Raw genomic sequence first — 18,046 nt, 5'->3', positions numbered from 1 at the left:
TATGCGTAAGTTTCAATTTTCCCAGTTATGTTCTATCAATAAAAAGAAAATAATTATATTTTTTGTAATCTGTGAAGGAGCTTTGATATTGAAATACGCAACATAATTGTTCAGCTTTAACCAGTGCCCTCCTGCTTGCTCACACTGGCAAGCTGCACACACGTACACACACATGTACACACACACACACGTGTGTACCCAGGTGCTAGTAGGGACAGCTCTGCAAACCCAGCTGTACCAACCAACCATATCATCCCCTAAGAAGTTTATCAGCACCGCTGCTTATTTTCTGATATCCATTCCAGCCCAAAATTTCTGTGTTCAAAACATAGTTAATTAGTCCCTAAAGTACACCTTTCCTTGCTCTGGCTAAAATTAGATTTAATTGTGTAGTAAAATACAAATACACATTTTAGAAAATGCAAACATTGAAAATGAGGAACACACACCACACAAACAAGCTGCCTTCCTCCCGGGACTGCCCATCTCTGCTGTGATTTCCAGAGCATTCCTGTTGGAGAAGCACGGCTCCCAGTGATCCGAAACACTCGAGGAGCACACGGCTGCTACCTACGGTCCCGCTGCGACCACCCAAGCAGAGGTCTGGCATTGTACGCAGCAGGCAGGGGGTGCGTAGCCACCCTGTTTATCTGTCAGTAAACCGGGAAGAGGGACTAAAACATACCTGGCAGCCAGGTCAGCATCTAACTTCGCCTCTGTGTCATCTGACCAAAAGTTGTTTCCCAGTTCAGTCAGAAAACTCAAGTTATATTTGTGTCCTTCAACTAAATAAAAAAGAAACAAAGACTCCTCTGTGCTTTTTCCATGAAGGAAGAAGAGTAACCCAAGAGCTCCAGCTACTGCAAGCACCAAAATCCCTCTGTTGCACTGCTGCTTTCTGTCACTGTTCCATGGAAATGCCAAAAACAAAAAAATTGTAAAATACAGTTCAGCCTAGAAAGATGTAGAATTCATCATCCCCTACAAGCAGATAAACAGCTATCTCATAGTGGTAAAATAATTACAAGTAATTACTGTTTATCTTATGCACCAACTTATGTTAATCACACTAGGACAGCTGGTATGATGAAAGCAGTATTTCACTCTGTCTCTGTTAACAGCTCCAAAAATTAGTAGAGCTTAGCTAATAAGGGTGGTTTTCACAGTTAATAGGCTTGCACTTTTAACTGGCCGTTCAAATGAGCTTTCTAGATACTGATCCCTTTCTTTGCCCTTGCTGGTATTTTATGGAAACAGAGCTAACATGAATTACTTTTAAACAGGAAAGTATCACCAACAGATGTCGGTATGTCAGATCCCTTCATCCTAGCTAATATTTGAATTGAAATTGTCAATTTAGTTGCACTGTTAAAAAATTGCAGATGTGGAGATAGAATTTATTCTACCAGTAAACTGTTCTGTCACCGACAGGGATTTTAAGCCTGTTCACCTAGCTTTTTATCACTGAGGCAGTTCTCATCAGCATAGCCTACAATGATGCTGTCCTCTTACAAAACATCCTGCTGAAAAGCATCATGGCCTTTTCAGGAAGAAAAGGTACACTTTCTAATGACATTCAGAATAAAAACCATATAAAAAATTACATTCAATTCCAATTGTATTTTAAGACAGATATTTCACTGGTTTCAGCTCCCAGTATGCCCTTGCTTGTCACAGACATGAAAGGAAGAAAGTATTACTTCAGCATCCAAGAGCAAAAAAGCTGATTTATTAAATAAATTATTTGAAGAATCAGGGAAATTGGGGGAAAAATGGACACTCACCAAGAACAGGAAAGGGCACGTGAAGAGAAATGAACCGCTCCACAATGGAGGAAACAAGACCAAGAGGGCTGAAGGCTGGAAAAGGAACATTTAATGGGGAACTCCTCCTGGGACGAGACTGGCACAGTCAGACTCAGCAACTAAAGCAACTATTCCTCACCAAACTAACATAAATTCATGAGACAGAACGAAGATGTAGTGGCAGCAACTGGCCTCAATTTGTAGATACAGATGTCTTAAGCCAACACTCACCCTCACTGTGGAGCAGGCAAATTAATAACAAACAGAGCTTGGCAAAATTTTTCATTTTCTTCTGAAACCTAAGTCATTGCAGATGATTTCTGTGGAAACAACAATTCAAAGCAAAAGGGAAGTACTATGTAGAAGAGTGTGAAAATCAGAATTCCAGATGGAATGAACACTCAGAGGATAAAAAAATAATTCATTCAGCTGTGGGTTTTCATTATCTCAATTACTGTAGTAGCATGATGGCTCCTTTTTAAAAGCCAAGACGCGCTCCCTGCCAAGCCATTTTCACGAGACTTCTATCACAACTGTGTCAATGAAGGCAGACAGTGCAGTCAAACCCTGACCTCTACAAATTATTGCCTGTTCAACACCTTACTGACCTTCAGTCCAGTTAATGAAAGGCCTTGAAGGGAAATTCATTTCATGTTTATGCCATTGCTGTAGCTTCAGCCCAACTGAAATCAAAAATCTATTTCTACATACAAAAGCTTAAAAGAACCATGACAATACAAGATCAGATCTCGCCAAAGATCAGGCTTGAAATACACCCACCGTCAGAGATGACATGTCTGAGGCACAGCCTCTGCAGTAAAAAGATGCCAGATGATCTGATGATTCACATTAATTCTCATTACAGTCTGTGAAAGTTAAGAGTAGTGCTTCTGTCATGTATGTGGTTATGTAACCCTTGCAAAACTCATTAGCCTTAAACCCAACAATTCTAGATACTTGTATTCATATGATTATTCCTCAACTCTTCTAAGAGCTTGGCTTCCAAGCCATGAACTGGGGGCTCCAAGATGGCACCAGCTGGCTGGTGCTGCACCCTGGCAAAGCTCGTGTTCCAGCGCTCAGTCGGTGAGAGGCAAACCCACCTCACAGCTCCGCCATGAGGGTTACCACACCAGGTTACAAGTTCAGCTGGCCGTGGACCTGTGGGGCATTTGTTGGCCGGTGGCCATGGAAAGGCTAACCAGATGCCATCAGCCAACCTTGGGCTGTAACTGAAGAAGTAGTGATGGGATCAATACACACGTCATCTAACAAACTGCCTCAGGACCACAGTGGATTGTGCGTCAAGTCTATACTATTTTACAGCACAAGTTTATAACGACAGTTATTATAAATAATGTTTTTTGCTTAAGGTCAAATAGATGCCAGAAAGATATGCTTTAACATTTGGAATTCTTTAGAAAATGTTCAAAATTCAGATACATTTTTTTTTTGGTTTGGTGGTGGTGCCAGGGTGAGGGGATAAGCATGTTCTTCTTGAATATCAATCGCAGACATACAGTACTTCTGTTGCAAGACAGCAGCTCTGATTCATCTACATATTCTCTTATTAGGGTGCCATCCAAGAATATATAAGTGGGGATGTTCTAAAGGAGCTCAACTTTGGCTTTTTTTTCTCATGTCAATTACAATTATTTTTTAATAAATGCATAACGCTCACTGATATGCCACATAGAGCTGAAAAAAAAGCCAAAACTTTTTTTTTTTATTGGTACTCACTTACTTAAAAAAAAACATATACTGTACAAGCAAATCTAGAATAACAAAAAAACACCAAGTTATTAAAATCAAAAACCAAAAGATAGGGTTCTGAATGGGATTCTGGTGGTTTGGCAGAAAAGAGGAGAGTGTGTGAAGCACTGAAAATCTGACAAACTAAAGATACCACAGTGAAAAAAGAAAAGAATAAATACAGAGACTGAGGATGGGCTTTATACGGGACAAAGCCTGCAAAAGCTACTTTGACTCTTCTATGTAAGCATTTTGTATCACAGAGCAAGAGAGCCTTTACCCACTGATCCAATAAAGCAAGAGCAGATGCTGCTTCATCATAAGAACATCACTTAGGTGTTCTGCTACTTTTTCCATCAGTAAGGTTCAAAGTGTTCTGTAAAAGCAATTCCTCGACTTTTTACAAAAAATGAATAAACAAAGGAATAAAGTTGGCTCAAGATGAGGTGGACATTTAACAGCAGAACTAGAATCAAAGCAGTTACTTCATGCTTTTAACTCAATAATACAGTCTACCTGAACATTAGTAAAAATGTTGGAGGTTTGGGGGTTTTTTGAAACTATTCCACCTTAGTACTGCATCAATACATAGTCTATTATTTCTGTATTTAAGAAACTGATAATAATGCCTTCATTTAACACAACTAGCCTTTTAACTAGTAAATCTTCTTTTCCATCTTATTTTCTATTTTGATCTACAAATTTATTCAAATGATTAATGTCAAATGTCTTCTTATACTTCTATCTGTGACTGGCATTTTGAAAATATTCTTTTATGAAGTCTTTTCATAACTTTTCATCTAAGTGAGCTCTATAGTAAATCACTACCAGACTTCTTAGAAACAGGATACAAAACTAAGCAAAAGCACCCTTGCTTTTATGCTCTTTAATTCCCTGCATTCAGATAACTGACCTGGAAAATTGGAGTTTAATGACAGTAACGCAATTTTCTTTCTTTAAACACAGTCCTTCATACAAACCTTTGCAAAATCTTTTATGCCATTCAGTAACACAAGACCGAAATCACAAGTATAAAAGTGAATAGAAAAAGAAAGTACAAAATTTAAGTGTGAAAATAAAACACAAATTAAACCGCTGCAATTCAAGATGGCAACGCCAAAAAACAGGATCAACAACAGTAAAGGATCTCCCCCGGCCCATGGTCTTCCTTTGTGATTATGAGTGGGCAGAGATTTAGAAAACACTTTCAATAACATCTTTCTAAAGCAGTTTTCTGGTATCACTAAAGACAGAAACTTAAAATGGGGAAGATTGTGTAAAACTGCAGTTTCTTGACTCCAGAAATTCCAGAGTTAAGATACTAAATTCTGAAGGGGGGGAGGGCAGGGGGAGAAAAGTCAGGCTCTTTTCCTTCAGAAAGGTGCATCGCATTAAAATAGCTGCAGGATGCTCTCTCTCCTGATGAGAGGATGAGCGAATTGCCAAGGGCAGACAAGCCTAGCAGTCCAGCAGACAAGCTGTCACAGCGTGGAAGGCTGAGACAGAAGTGACGCTGTGTGCACAGACTGTACTGATGAGAAGATACCACCAGCTCTTTGCCTTCAAACATACTCAGACGTTGCAACCCCTGCCATTCCTTCCCAGGCGGAATGAGCAGACACATACCTTGTTTAGCAAGATGATGTCTTGGGAGCTGCAGAAGCAGCAGAAGCTTTCACAGCATTGAATCCTCAAACGTATACATGTATCTAGGAAAATCCTGTCTTTCGAGTGGAAAGAACACTATTTTATGTATATTTTTTATACAACAGCTCCCACTTTCCACATGAAAATATACTAGGCAGGCATGAAAAAACATGTGTCTGTCTACTTACTGCAGCACAGCAAACAAAATTATGGGGAGTTTGGAAATGTAACTGCTAAGCAGCTGGCCATTAGACTTATGCTCATGTTTTTAGTTAACAGACTACTCAACATACAGACAATGGACCAATGAGAAAAGGAAGGCAAGCAACGTTGATTTAAAGGTATACAACACAATCTCAACACATGGAGCTGATAACGAGTAGAGCTTGGATTTGTGCTTAGAGTATGGGTAAAGTAATTAACGAAAATCTTACAGAAGCATATGATAAGGCTTTTCTAGAAGCTAATAAACAACTGAAAATCAGAATACAAGACTTCAAGTGATCTGCTTTGAAATAAAAGGCAACAACTTCAATAGTTTGGAGTTCAGCGGATGGAGAACATTATGCTTCCTACCTGCCATAATTTCTGAAGGGAGGAACCTGCATGATGAATCGCTCTTAAATTGCACCTTTAGCTAAAGTGGCTAATAAGACTGTGTGAGGGATTACCAGGAGAAATGGAATCTGGAACAAACACTGTTAAAATTGATTAGCATGTAAAAGGCTGGTCCTGGGCTAGCCAAGGGTGACAGTGACTGAAGCAACCAATTCCAGCTAGTGGGGAGCAATCCCAGAAGGAACAGGCAACCAACACCATTTACTCTTTTCAAAATGTTTCCTTGAGTAGTCAGATCTTGCCAAGAATGCTAAGATACACATTTCTTCAAATGTTTATCCAAAATACATTACACATGAACTCTCTTTGGACACTATTTTGAAAGGCCTTACTGCTCCATTACTGGTAAGAATCTCCACGCTACCTCTCAAGAAGTTTTTCAACAAAATATTCCTCGATGCTACTGAATGCTGATCGTGTTTTAACATTAAAAGAGATTTCTGGTCTTCACAATCCAGAAACCACGCTGGTTTAAAATAGTAAGGTAGTATCATACCCCCATTGAGGAAAAGTAAGTTTACACAGAAAAGAGTTTAATACCCAAAAGGAAATTCAAGTCAAACAATTTTAAACACAAAAGATATTATTATCTGAAGCTTTTAGCAAAACCAGACTTTAGTACAGAAATATATACACTTGTGTTATATATTAGGTGTTACAATGTGAATAATCATCCCAATAGAATTACTCCTTTCTCAGAAGACAAATACACTTTCTTACCTTTGGCCATTTGGGGTTTAGCAGTCGTGCTTTGATTGCATCATCCAGGGCCTTGTCATACTGTTGGATTTTCATGTAGGCTGCCGAACGGTTACTGTAGAGAATGCAGTTCTGGGGATCGACTCCCAGAGCCTCGTTGTACAACACGATCGCTGTATGGAAGTCGCCATCATGGCAAGCCTGGTTGCTCTGGCGAACTTTCTCAACAAATTCAGCTTTGCTCAACATGGGACTGTCAGGGCTTCTTCTTCCAACAGATTTTGATCCAAAGAAAGAAATCTGGGAGGGCAGGAGGGTGAAATTGTACGTTAGTGTTAAGAAATGCTACTCAAAAAAGGAAAAAAATCAAAATATTAGAAACTGTACAGCAGAAATTAAAGCCACCAGCATTACTGCCAAACAAATTATGAATTCAGAATCAGATAATTAAAAAAGTCAATTATCTGATTATTGGGGGCGGGGTGTGTGAGGTGGTACAAAAGTAACAGGAAAGAGCCTTATAAAACATACTCCCTCTGAAGGATGTCTTTTAGAAGACATATCGCCTTCTTCAGGCAAAAAGACTAGCTGTAGTCTATTTTAGTACACTGCATGCCACAATTCCCAAGTTTTTCCTCCTCAGCCATACTATTTGATTCTACAAGCACAGTCACCAGGTAAGGAAGTTTATCTGAACAGGTGGCAGGTGACAATGTGAACATGCAGGTGTATCCGAAGTTTGATACACAAGTCACACAGAAGCACACGTGTGCACAGACAATGGAGGAATGTATAAATACTCTTCAAACCAAAGAACTTGCACTGGGACATCTGCTCACAAACCTCTATCTCCAGCCAACTGCAGGTTGCAAATTGTTCATAAATAGGAAGGGAAGGATGAACCCCTGGATGTATTTCTATATATCTGTGAGTATACTCACAGAAATTAGCAGGGCATGCTACTTTAGCAACAGAACAGTCATCACTGGCAGAGCCACCTTCCAGATTGCCAACTTCAGGCAATACAAAATGACAAAGAAAAGCAGGTTTACGCCTTCTAATTATAAAGGTTATTATTTAAAGCGAGCTGTAGAAAATCCTAGGTCCATTGATTCTGGTACACCTTTTCTCCTCATTTAACCTTCTACATTCCGTGTTTTCTTCAGCCAGTCATCTGCAGTCAGTAACTGGTTTTGTCATGCACACCCTACTCTCTCCCACGGACCTCCAGAAACTCAGCAAGAATATCTTTGTACAGCTCTGATTACAAGGCAGTTGTGAATTCTGCAGTAATTGTATTTGGCAACAGGCAACACGTACATCCAGTAACATACAAAGTACTTTGAAATATTCATTAAAGGTTTAGGCGACTATAATTGAGACTGGTGTCATCTATTTCCAGTCCTGCAGACCGAAAAAGGTTAAGAACAACACATATTGTTACCACAACACAACAACTGCAGGGCTTAAATACATTAACAGAGCAAGCCGGGCGTATTTTTAAGTGGAAAGGGAAGCAAGCTGCAAACTGACATCCTGTCTCAAACATCAAAATGGTCTACAGACTTGGTTTTTTTCGCCCCTTAAGTCAAACAACAATAGAAAAGCATTAAATTAGAAACTACTGATCTCTTCTTTTCCTTACAATTACACTTTTTTTTCCTGACAGGTGTTTGTCCAAACTGTTTCTGAACTTCTCTCCTGAAGAAGACTCCATGTTTTACTCAGGCAATCTCATCATACTGCTTCATTGTTTTCATCATTAAAATATTTTTCCTAATAAGCACCCCAACCCTCCTTTGTATCAGTAAATGTAAAATTGATTATCCTGCCTACAGCAGAACAAACCAAAAACTTTGTTCCTTTCATCTGCATACTTGTCCTTTACATAGTACTCCTGCTAATATAAGCTAATATGTACCTTGTCTTATTATTATTATTATGAACAGCACTATAAAAAGCAAATTTCTGCATCCTTGAAAATTCTTTCCATATGTAGTACCTCTTTAAATGCACTGGCATACTTCTTCGCTACTTCAATCGAGTTTACTAACAGCAACTTCACATATTCTCAAGTACTGGCAGGAAAATCGCTCTACCGCGAGCAATAGCCCAAACGTTAAGTGCTGAACACGCCGCGTCGCTTGGCGTAAAGCAACAACTCACACGTTTGTGTGTATTTCACCATAAACTTCAGCATGTGGTCAGTTTGCTGTGACCTGAGGAGTTGCAAGAGCAGAATATGAAGATTGAGCAGCTACTACATGAGTAGATGTTCAAACAGAAAGATCGGGACACCCTGAGGAAGCCAAGTAGTGACCAGGAGGGCACAGATGGCTGGAGGACCTGTAGGGAAGCAGGGCTGGTGGGTACCCAGGTGCCAGGGACAGCACAGGTAACTACCCGGAGATACCATGATTCCCATGTAGAGTTGACTTGGTGTAGGAAAATAAAAGAAGCCAAAGGAAATCCTGTTCTTCCCCCATTTCCTTTCATCTTAACCTGTGGTTTTTTTCTGTAGCTTCAGCAGCTTCTTTAATTCCAAGAACCTACATTCCTGCCTACTCCTGAAACCCACTGAGGTTAACAAACACATGGCCATTGTGCAAGATTCTTCTAAAATCTAAAACTACTGTGCAATTTTTCCAATCACTACATTCAGAGCAGCTAGTGAATTTTCACACTGTACTTCCGCACTAGCCTTTGTTCCTAGACATTACCAGAAGAGTGGAAAATTTGATTTTATACAACTTAGAACCAACACTTCAGAGTCACTACAGGCAAGAAAATCCAATGCAGTCTTATGGAAATGCTCATTGTATACAAGGAGCACAGAATATCTTAACCTGAGTAATATTCTCCTGGGGGTGGGGCGGTGGGGGCAGTATGACCTTTATGTGGGGCCTAAAAGGAATTTAAACATCACAAATATCTAAAAGCGGCTGAACTTTCATGCAATACACAAGGGAACGCCGGGCTAACAGCTTACAGAACTCTCATACATCATTTTTCAGAAGGATCTGAGGAAATGAACAATCATAAATTAAGAAAAGTATCAGAGGGCAAACACAAGGTGAACATCAGAGGGTGAACAACAGACCCAGTGTAAGGACTCCGGCGATGCTCTGTGATGTCAGAGATCATCCTGACCCACGATCCTTGGAAACTGTGTTAACAAACAAGCAAACATCCCCATGTAGACACCCTCACCCACCCACCCCCAGTTTAAAACGCCCCCCTTTCCAAAGCTGCCAGCTGTAACAGCAACAGACGTTGCTTTGATCTATGTACATTTACCGGAGCCCTTTGGAATCCTGCTACGTTCCTAGCTTCAATAGCTTCCTGCTACAACTCTGACAAAACCTGAGATTTTCATCAGCAAAATAAACTTCTGCAGTGCAAATTCAACTTATTTAAGTACAGGTAGGTCAGGTAGCACAATCCAAATTTCTGGCACAGATAATATGGATAATATTTGTGTGACTTATTTAACTGGTCACAAGGACCAAGTCAGTCTATCAGAAGGAACAGACCTGCACACTAAGGAGGAGATACAGGTATCTTCTCTTTTGACATCTTCCACAGAAAGAACTGAAGCAAGATTCTCTCCCTGGTTTCTAAATTACATGATATTTTGTTTGTGCCACAATTAAAGGATAAAAAATAATATTTGTTTTGTTCTCCTGTCTGGTCATGACACCTACACTGTCACTGTGACTCCTCCCAGACATACCGCATTCATTTATAAATACATCAGTCATGAAAAAAAATTTTTCACCGTCATCATAGAAAGTTTTGTCAATCCCAAAGGTGAGAGGTCTCCACTCAGAATACCTGAACTCCGTAAGACAGATAGGTGATATCATCTTTGCAGAGAACAGTATGTTTCAAATTCTTAAAAACTATAAAGCTACCTTGATTTAAATAATCAACTCCAACTTCCCTTAACAGAACTGGCTGCACTGACCACTAAGTGACTTAATTCATCATGATGTGTTAAATACAGCCAACCCCCATCAACAGCAAGAGTTGAAAAAGCAGGGAACAGACTAGAGTAAATTAACCTGACCCATTGGTCACAAACATCACCAGATGTTGCATAATCACATAAACACACACCTCTCAGCAGAAAGCCTGAATATTTTCTTCGGGTTCCTCCTTTATTAGGTTGTCCAGTGCAGACTCCAAAGGAAACAGCTTTGCTTCCAAAACTTACTATTTTGAACCGTTGACCTCAACGTATCAGTAACCGCCCACAACAGATTCAGCCAAGGTGATCTCTGGTTTAAACACTGCTTGTGTTGTTCGTACAGTAAAACAGTTATTTTGTTAAACAATGCCAAGTGTCAGGGTGCAAGGTACCAAACAGACTACTCCAGTTCCTCAGACGTGTTTGTAAAGGTGGCCTCTGTCCCCCTGCCACTGTATTTTCTGGTGACTGGCTTGCATCAGGGACAATGAGAAATGCCAAATGTTGCGTAGTTCCCATTCTTTTATCATATTCAGAGCAAACGACTGCAACATCCAGATGCAGGAGTACCAGAACTAGTCATGAACTTATTATAGAAGATAAATACTTCAAGGAATAGATTCCTTAACAGCTACGGCCGTAACTGCTGCCAGCTGGAGGCTCAGCCTGGCAGCGAAAGCCCAGCCAGCATCACACTGAAGATGCCACCTCTGGCTCGGCAGCGGGTGGCATCTGTCCCACTGCCTCCCCCTGACCACAGGGACCGATGCTGCCACAGCCACAGAAGCAGCTTGCCTGGACACAGCCTGCACAAGCCAGAGGTACTGAGCACCAGGCACAGGTGCTCTGCGAGGGCATGTCTCATCAGGCACAACCTCAAGCAGCACCAGCAAGACTAAAGAATGCACAAGTCAGACAGTAGCCATCTTTTTGGTCTGCTTATTATGCATGAACAAATGAAAACACCAAGTTGTTAATGATCTTCCCAAAATCATACTGTGAGTCTGTAACAACAAGGAGAATCCATGAGGAGATATCCCCTCAGTCCAAGTAAAGTGGTTTCTGCCTCCAACATTCTGTGATGCTAAATAATTTCATGAAAAAAAATGAAACTCTTTTAAAGGAAACTATGATGGTAATTTCTGGGATACATTATTATTTAATTCTTGCTATCATGAGAATTACATAAGGCAGCAAAACATCATTAGGTAAAAGAACAAACCACAGAACAAAACTGACTCACTCTGGGACTAAACCACAAATAAAAAAATATTGTTACGATGGTACCAACACACAAAAAGTACTCACTAGAAAGCCATCCCCACCTTTCAGTCATGACTGCTCTTCTCCTGCTAAGACAGTGGACAGTGATGGCAACACACATATTTAGGCTGTGTAACACTTTGCTATAGAAAGTAACCGTATAAAGTAATGCTGAAGATGAAGCAGAGGTTCCTTAGCACAGTGGAATAAAAAAGGTTCTAATGAGGTGCAGAAGAGGATCTAGCAGAGACAGTTTAAGACAGGAGCTCATGTATTTCTAATAAAGAAGATGGCACACGCTTCTCAGCATCACTTCTCCAAACCAGCACAGGGCACCAGAAACCAGCTCCTACTACAGAGGTCACATTAGACAGAAGCTCCCACAAGATCTGCTTCAGATTAGATTCAGCAATTAATTCCCTCTGGGGGAAAATCTTCTCCCTCTTACAGAAGGTGCTCAAGATTCAACCTCACTGACCATTCAAGATGAGTGTCAGAAACACAATTTTCTTTGGACTTTTTCTTTTCAAGAACAAACGAACTCCCAAGCCCCAAAGCAAAAAGGAAGTTGAACACACAGAAAAACCTACATCACAGGAATGTTTGTCTTCCAACACCAAGCTTGCTAAACTTAGTCCTCTACAGAACACTTAGAAAAAAAAACAGAAAGAAGCAAGTGCCCATACACGCTGAAAGATCTGACTGCCCGAACAGCACTTCGCTATCCAGAAAACAGCAGGGAGTAGATTCCCATTGACTTCCAATTAGATGAGTGAGAAGAGATAACAGCAAATCCAAATTCTGCTCCAAGACAAGAGGACAAGGGAAAACAACGTGGTACAACAGCATGAAGAGAATGCTTCATCAAAGAACAATGAATCTTACACCTCTCAGCTTGTATGTAATCCATCTTCTTTAATGCCACACAATTCAAATAAACATGGTTTATATAGATGATGTCTTGGGTGGCAAGTCCGTAATTAAGACACCTTTTAAAAAAAAAAAAATCCTTTGTAACTTTCACAAATACTTAAAGTGGGATACTCAGCATTTTTATATTTAAGTTATCGAAATAGCTCAGGATCATCAATGAAGCATCAGTAAGAGGAAAAACTAAAAGAGGCAAGCAGAAAAACTGGCATTCCAAATGGACTCTGAAAAAAGTGACAGTTACTTATTCTAAATATGCATTTCCAAAATCAGCTTAAATCTGTAACTGAGCTTTCCTTTCTACGAAAACATCTGTAGAACATCTTGTATTTCGATCTGTAAAATGGCTTTATGGTTTTTTCACTCCATATTCTGGGATATTATTGTTTTTCTGTAACAGAAACTGTCTTCCACAAGAGTCCAAGAGCAGATAAAGAACATGAAGTTTCTCCCTGTAGTCTCCCCCCTAGCAGCTAGCACTCAGCGAGTCCATACTACGCCTCTGAGCAGACACGGAGCTTTGCCAAGCCACATGCAACCTTCACCCAGTCGGAAGAGACTTTTAACAGAAACAGTGTGGGAAGAAATGGAAGGCCACTGACTCTGAAAGTCTAAGCCACCATCAGATGTGCACAACAGCTATCCAGGCTGCTAGATTTTTCTAAGCTGGATTTTGTCTTCACAAACTGTTATGAAATACTGCTGAGAGTACATCCCCACAGACACAAAGAAAACATCTCCTTAAGTCTCAGCAAGATAATATATACACCCCGTAAGCGGGGCATCAACAACCTGGTCAGTGACTATTCCCCATCCTTAAACCTTCAGGTAAAGGAAACACCACTCGATGGGCAGTTACCGAAGGGTCCCTGGAAAACACTCACTCACCCTGCAGACTGCTGGCTAAAATACGCCCGTGCAATGCCAATGCCTCAATGAAAACACAAACCCTGCCACCACCCAAGAGGCATACTGATGAAGTTACCTTCCACCTAGTAGAAGCAATACGAAGGAAATCCTGCAAACTTCTGTTGCTTCTGCCATTTCCATTGTCCTGCAGTTTCTGAAGTCTAGCATTTACTCTGTGTTAATTATCAGGGTATCTAAACTGACATCTATTTTAGTCTAAAGTACTCCTACAAGTGTCAGTAAATATTATTCTGACAGATAGGGTTTTAATTTTCCCTGGAAAATCCACATTATAGGGGAAAAAAACCACACCAAGTTAGATTTTCACAAAGTAATAAGTAAAACAGAAGTCAAACTTCCAACTTCTAAAATAAAGTTCCAAAAGGGATTTGTTAGATGTTCATGAAAATCTACTTTTATATCATAAAAAAGCTATAACTTATATAAAAGCATAAATAAATCAAAAGGAATAAATACCTTGAACATAAAACCACAGCTTACAGTACTATTCTATAAAAAAATACCAACCACATTTTAGCAAGTTTCCTAATGGAATATATGTCTAGGCTTCTGGAGCATATTGTTCTGCTAATGTTCTACCAATTTGGTTTTTCATTGTCATTAGAGACAGAAATATTTTAAAAACAAACTTATCAACAGGAAGAAAACTGGTATTTTTTCAGACTGGCGTCTATACAAAATTTTCTAAAGAAAAAGATGTCTTTTCTAAAGCATTTTCTAAAAATGAGAAGCAACTGTGAGCTTCCAATACTGAACTTGGAGAGATATGCAATTGTAACATCAGTTAGATCAACTTTAATTTGAGCTATGCTACATGTTGCTAAAAATTGTAACAACTATGAAATTCATAGCTAAATTTAAACAGTACTTCTTGGTTCATACATAATTTTAAAAATTAAAGGTTATGCAGACCAAATTATGCCCTCACACTTCCACAAAACACTCCAGTTAAGAAACAATATTCTATTTTCAAGTAAATACTCCAAAACCAAGAAAAGAACTAAGTTGTACAGATGCTATTTTTGAATACTATTGAGAAACCAGCCTGATTTCACTGCAAACACACTCTAAAATACTATTTGGATCATGTGTGCAATGCAATCTGTTCACACATCTGGGGCCAAATGTAATTATTTGCAATAACTGAAAAGCTATGACCAATATGCATCAAATTATTGCAAATTCTTTATTCCCATCTTCCTCAAATGGGTGACTTCAAAGCTCTTCTCAGTCCTTAAGAAGTATTTCAAGAAACTATTAGACCAACTAATGATGAGTAAGGAGATGGCCAAAAGAGACCATGACCATCTTGCTATATATAACTTTTTATAGAAAGTTCTTCAGGCACGATAGGTCAGCCTCTGTTATAGCTGCTCTCCCTCTCCCAGTTTTCTGATTACTGTACCTACTGGTTACACAGCACAAGGTCCTTGAACCTTCTGGACCGCATTGTACTAAAAGATAATTAAAAATATGGTCCTTTTCATAAGATGAGCAGTCTCACAACATAGGATTATTTTATTTTCCATCATATATACTATTCATTATGTATAATTAAACCCTTCTTTTGTGAACTTCCAAGAGAACTGGAAGCAGGTTAATGTTTCAAACCTTCCATCAGTTACATGGAGAGCTTGCTAAGAGGGATATATATTCCCCAACATACAACTGGTCAGGCAGGGTCCTTTGGGTTTTACCTTATTCTAAAGGATTAACCACCAAATAAATAGCTGGAGACAATTTATCTAAACTCTAAAAGGGCATCCTGCAGCCTCTCAGGCATCTGCTGGTGTCTCACGTGTTTCTCGATCACGGTCATGCATCCAACCAGACTAGGAAATATATACAAAGGTGTATTGGCAAGGACATTATCAAGAGAGATGGCATGAGCGTGGGCATCATTCACAAATTTCTGGGCAAATCTGCCTAATGAATTCAAGCCATTGGCAACACATTTGTCTTTCTCATTTTCTGACTGTGGCATATAATTTTCGGGGTTCTCAGAGACCTAACCCAAACTGCTTTGTGCAGCGCACAGGTGAGCTACTGGAACTGTACACCAAGGAGGCAAAGTTGATAAGCATAAAACAAGGACCCAGAGCACAGAAGAATATTCAGTATATTCTGGGAAATAAATAGCAGGTGACACTCAGTGTCAGTAAATACAAAGTGATCGGGGAAAAAAAATAATCCTTAGCTGTTATTACAATAACTGACGCCAAAGATACCCTTACCCCTCACAAAAGACATTTTAAGAGTCCTTGGAGAAATTCTCCTGGAAACACTGTCTCTGTGCTCATGAACAGCCAAACAAACAAGTAATATAATGAGAATCTTTGGGAAAGGAGAAACAGGAAACAATTATGCCATTCTAAAAACCTGCAGTAGGAAGTGCATTTTGAATGTCACGTCCAGTTTCGTTACCACCAGCACACAAGCACATAAAGATATATTAGTAGAAGAGGTAAGAGATGGGTAACAGATAACCAAATAGGAATCCATCTCCATTTCCAAAGAGAGACTAAGACGATGAAAGTTAGAAAAGAATTCAAGGGAGTAAGTCAAAGGTTTATAGAAATTCGGAAAAGCACAGGGAAAATACAATTGTTCACCATTTCACAGAAACAGAGAGGCATCGAATAGGCAGAAGATAAAAGAACACTAACTGAAGTAAGCTTACACATGCAGTGCAGTTAGAATGCAGAATTATCCCAGGTGTCACAAATGACAACAGTAATAATGGCTTCAAAAAAAGTAATTAAAAGCATGAAAGAAATTCACAAAGTCTAGTGAACATGGAATTGAAATTATGCATACATCTTGAATGTTCAGGAAGTTCTAACTGAACTCTCAAGCGCTGTAAAGAACATTAAATTTTTTCAGAAAACTCACTCTGAAGTAAAGAACAGTGCTTTCATCATGCCTTGTGTGACACGTTTACGCAGCCTGCAAAACAACTCAAACCGAACGGGGGATACTTAGCTTTTTCCTCTCCTCAGAAAAACTAAAATCTAGCTTAATTGGTCTCAGAGATAACCTTCAAAAGTAAATTAATAACTGAAAACTCAAGTTTGTATCTGAGCATGCTGAAAGCCCAAAACAAACTCAAAAGTTCAAATTTTCCAGGTCCTTGCTAATCTCATTAAAGAGCCCCTTTACAGATCAGGAACAGTCCCTCAACATCAACATACAGTATATTAGTGTCAATCGTTTCAAAGGAACAATACGAACAAGTCAAAATTCTTAAAGAATGGAAGAAACAGAGTGAAAACACAGCACAGAAGTGGAAAGTAATGCAAAAATTGAGATGAAGAATGAGAAATCAAAGCAGAGAGGGGCTAGTTTTCTCATTAAGAGATAGCCAGTACGACGCCAAAACATAGAAAAGAAATAAAAGTTGACATCCTCAGTCTAAAGAGTCATTTGCTCCCACAGCCACCCAACAGACGTATCATTAATGCAAAAGAAAGATCTAATGTAAGCTAAAGGGAGCACAAAACCTTGAATTTAGTTATCGTTAATAATAACAAACTATAAATTATCAATGAGGAATCTGACCTTTTCTGCTGAACCGTCAGTTAGCCGCAGGGAGACAGACACAGTAACGATGCACTGACAGATCAGTAATACAGCAAAAGCTGGGGCTGAACAGGACAGTCGCTTCAGGAAGACTTGTCAGTGCAGCAGGTGTACGTGCTCCCCAGATTTTATTGTCTGCGACAAACTGTTCAATTGTAATACAACTGTTGTCTTCTCTGCGAGGACGTGTGCCGTCTAGAAGCGCAGGTCTGTCAGCACAAGGGCAGTAGCTGCGTCCCCCGTGCACAGGTAGGTCGGCACTTCACTTGCAACCTCTCCGTTATCTCAAGTGACCTGCCCAGCAGGAATGGAAGCAACTGGTATCCAGGTAGGGAGGAAAGGATATGCAGTGGACGAGGAAGAGGCTTTCAACATGTAATACAGTGAAGCAGCCAGAAAATGAGACTTGATCAATACGCACCAGAAATATATACAGACTGCTACTGTCACAGCAGTGGATTTTGGCTCTTAAAAATTAAGATATGGATAGTACAGAATATGAGTAATAATAATAATTATTGATGCTATCACTAGTAACAATGATTACTCTTACATATTATCACAACCCAGGACTTAAAAAAAACATGACTGTCTGTTCAGACCAGACAACCCTCCCTCCCCTCCAACCCTACTGCTGACAAAAATCTTCTGATATTCAATGCATACCCACTCATCCATTTGCCAAAAAAACTCTTTCCGAAGAGCATATAAAGGGTTTAATTAGCACCTGAAGAGCTCTTGTTCAGTACCAGCAGAAAGCGCAAGAGGAATGACGTTGTCTGAGATGGTGCAAACCTCCAAGAAAAATGAAAGGCATCCAAAAATAAACATAAATAGCTCTAAGGAAAGAAGA

At 39.6% G+C, this 18,046-nt stretch overlaps 1 protein-coding gene across 4 annotated transcripts in view; it reads right to left on the bottom strand.

The window, feature by feature from the left end:
• Positions 1-18,046, bottom strand: part of TTC28 (tetratricopeptide repeat domain 28) — a 191,592-nt gene that overhangs the window by 171,911 nt on the left and 1,635 nt on the right. For 3 of the 4 annotated variants that reach the window (XM_080405593.1, XM_080405594.1, XM_080405595.1), the window contains exon 2: positions 6,543-6,821. In XM_080405593.1, coding sequence (XP_080261719.1) covers positions 6,543-6,770 — 228 coding nt within the window. In that variant the 5' untranslated portion in view covers positions 6,771-6,821. Of the gene's footprint in view, positions 1-6,542; positions 6,822-18,046 lie in introns of those variants that run through there. The other variant, XM_080405598.1, reaches the window with a different exon arrangement.

The sequence above is a fragment of the Falco punctatus genome (assembly GCF_963210335.1).
Source record: "Falco punctatus genome assembly, chromosome: 1".
In the NCBI taxonomy this organism is placed as follows: Eukaryota; Metazoa; Chordata; class Aves; order Falconiformes; family Falconidae; genus Falco; species Falco punctatus.
This window is presented reverse-complemented; position numbering and strand designations above follow the sequence as displayed.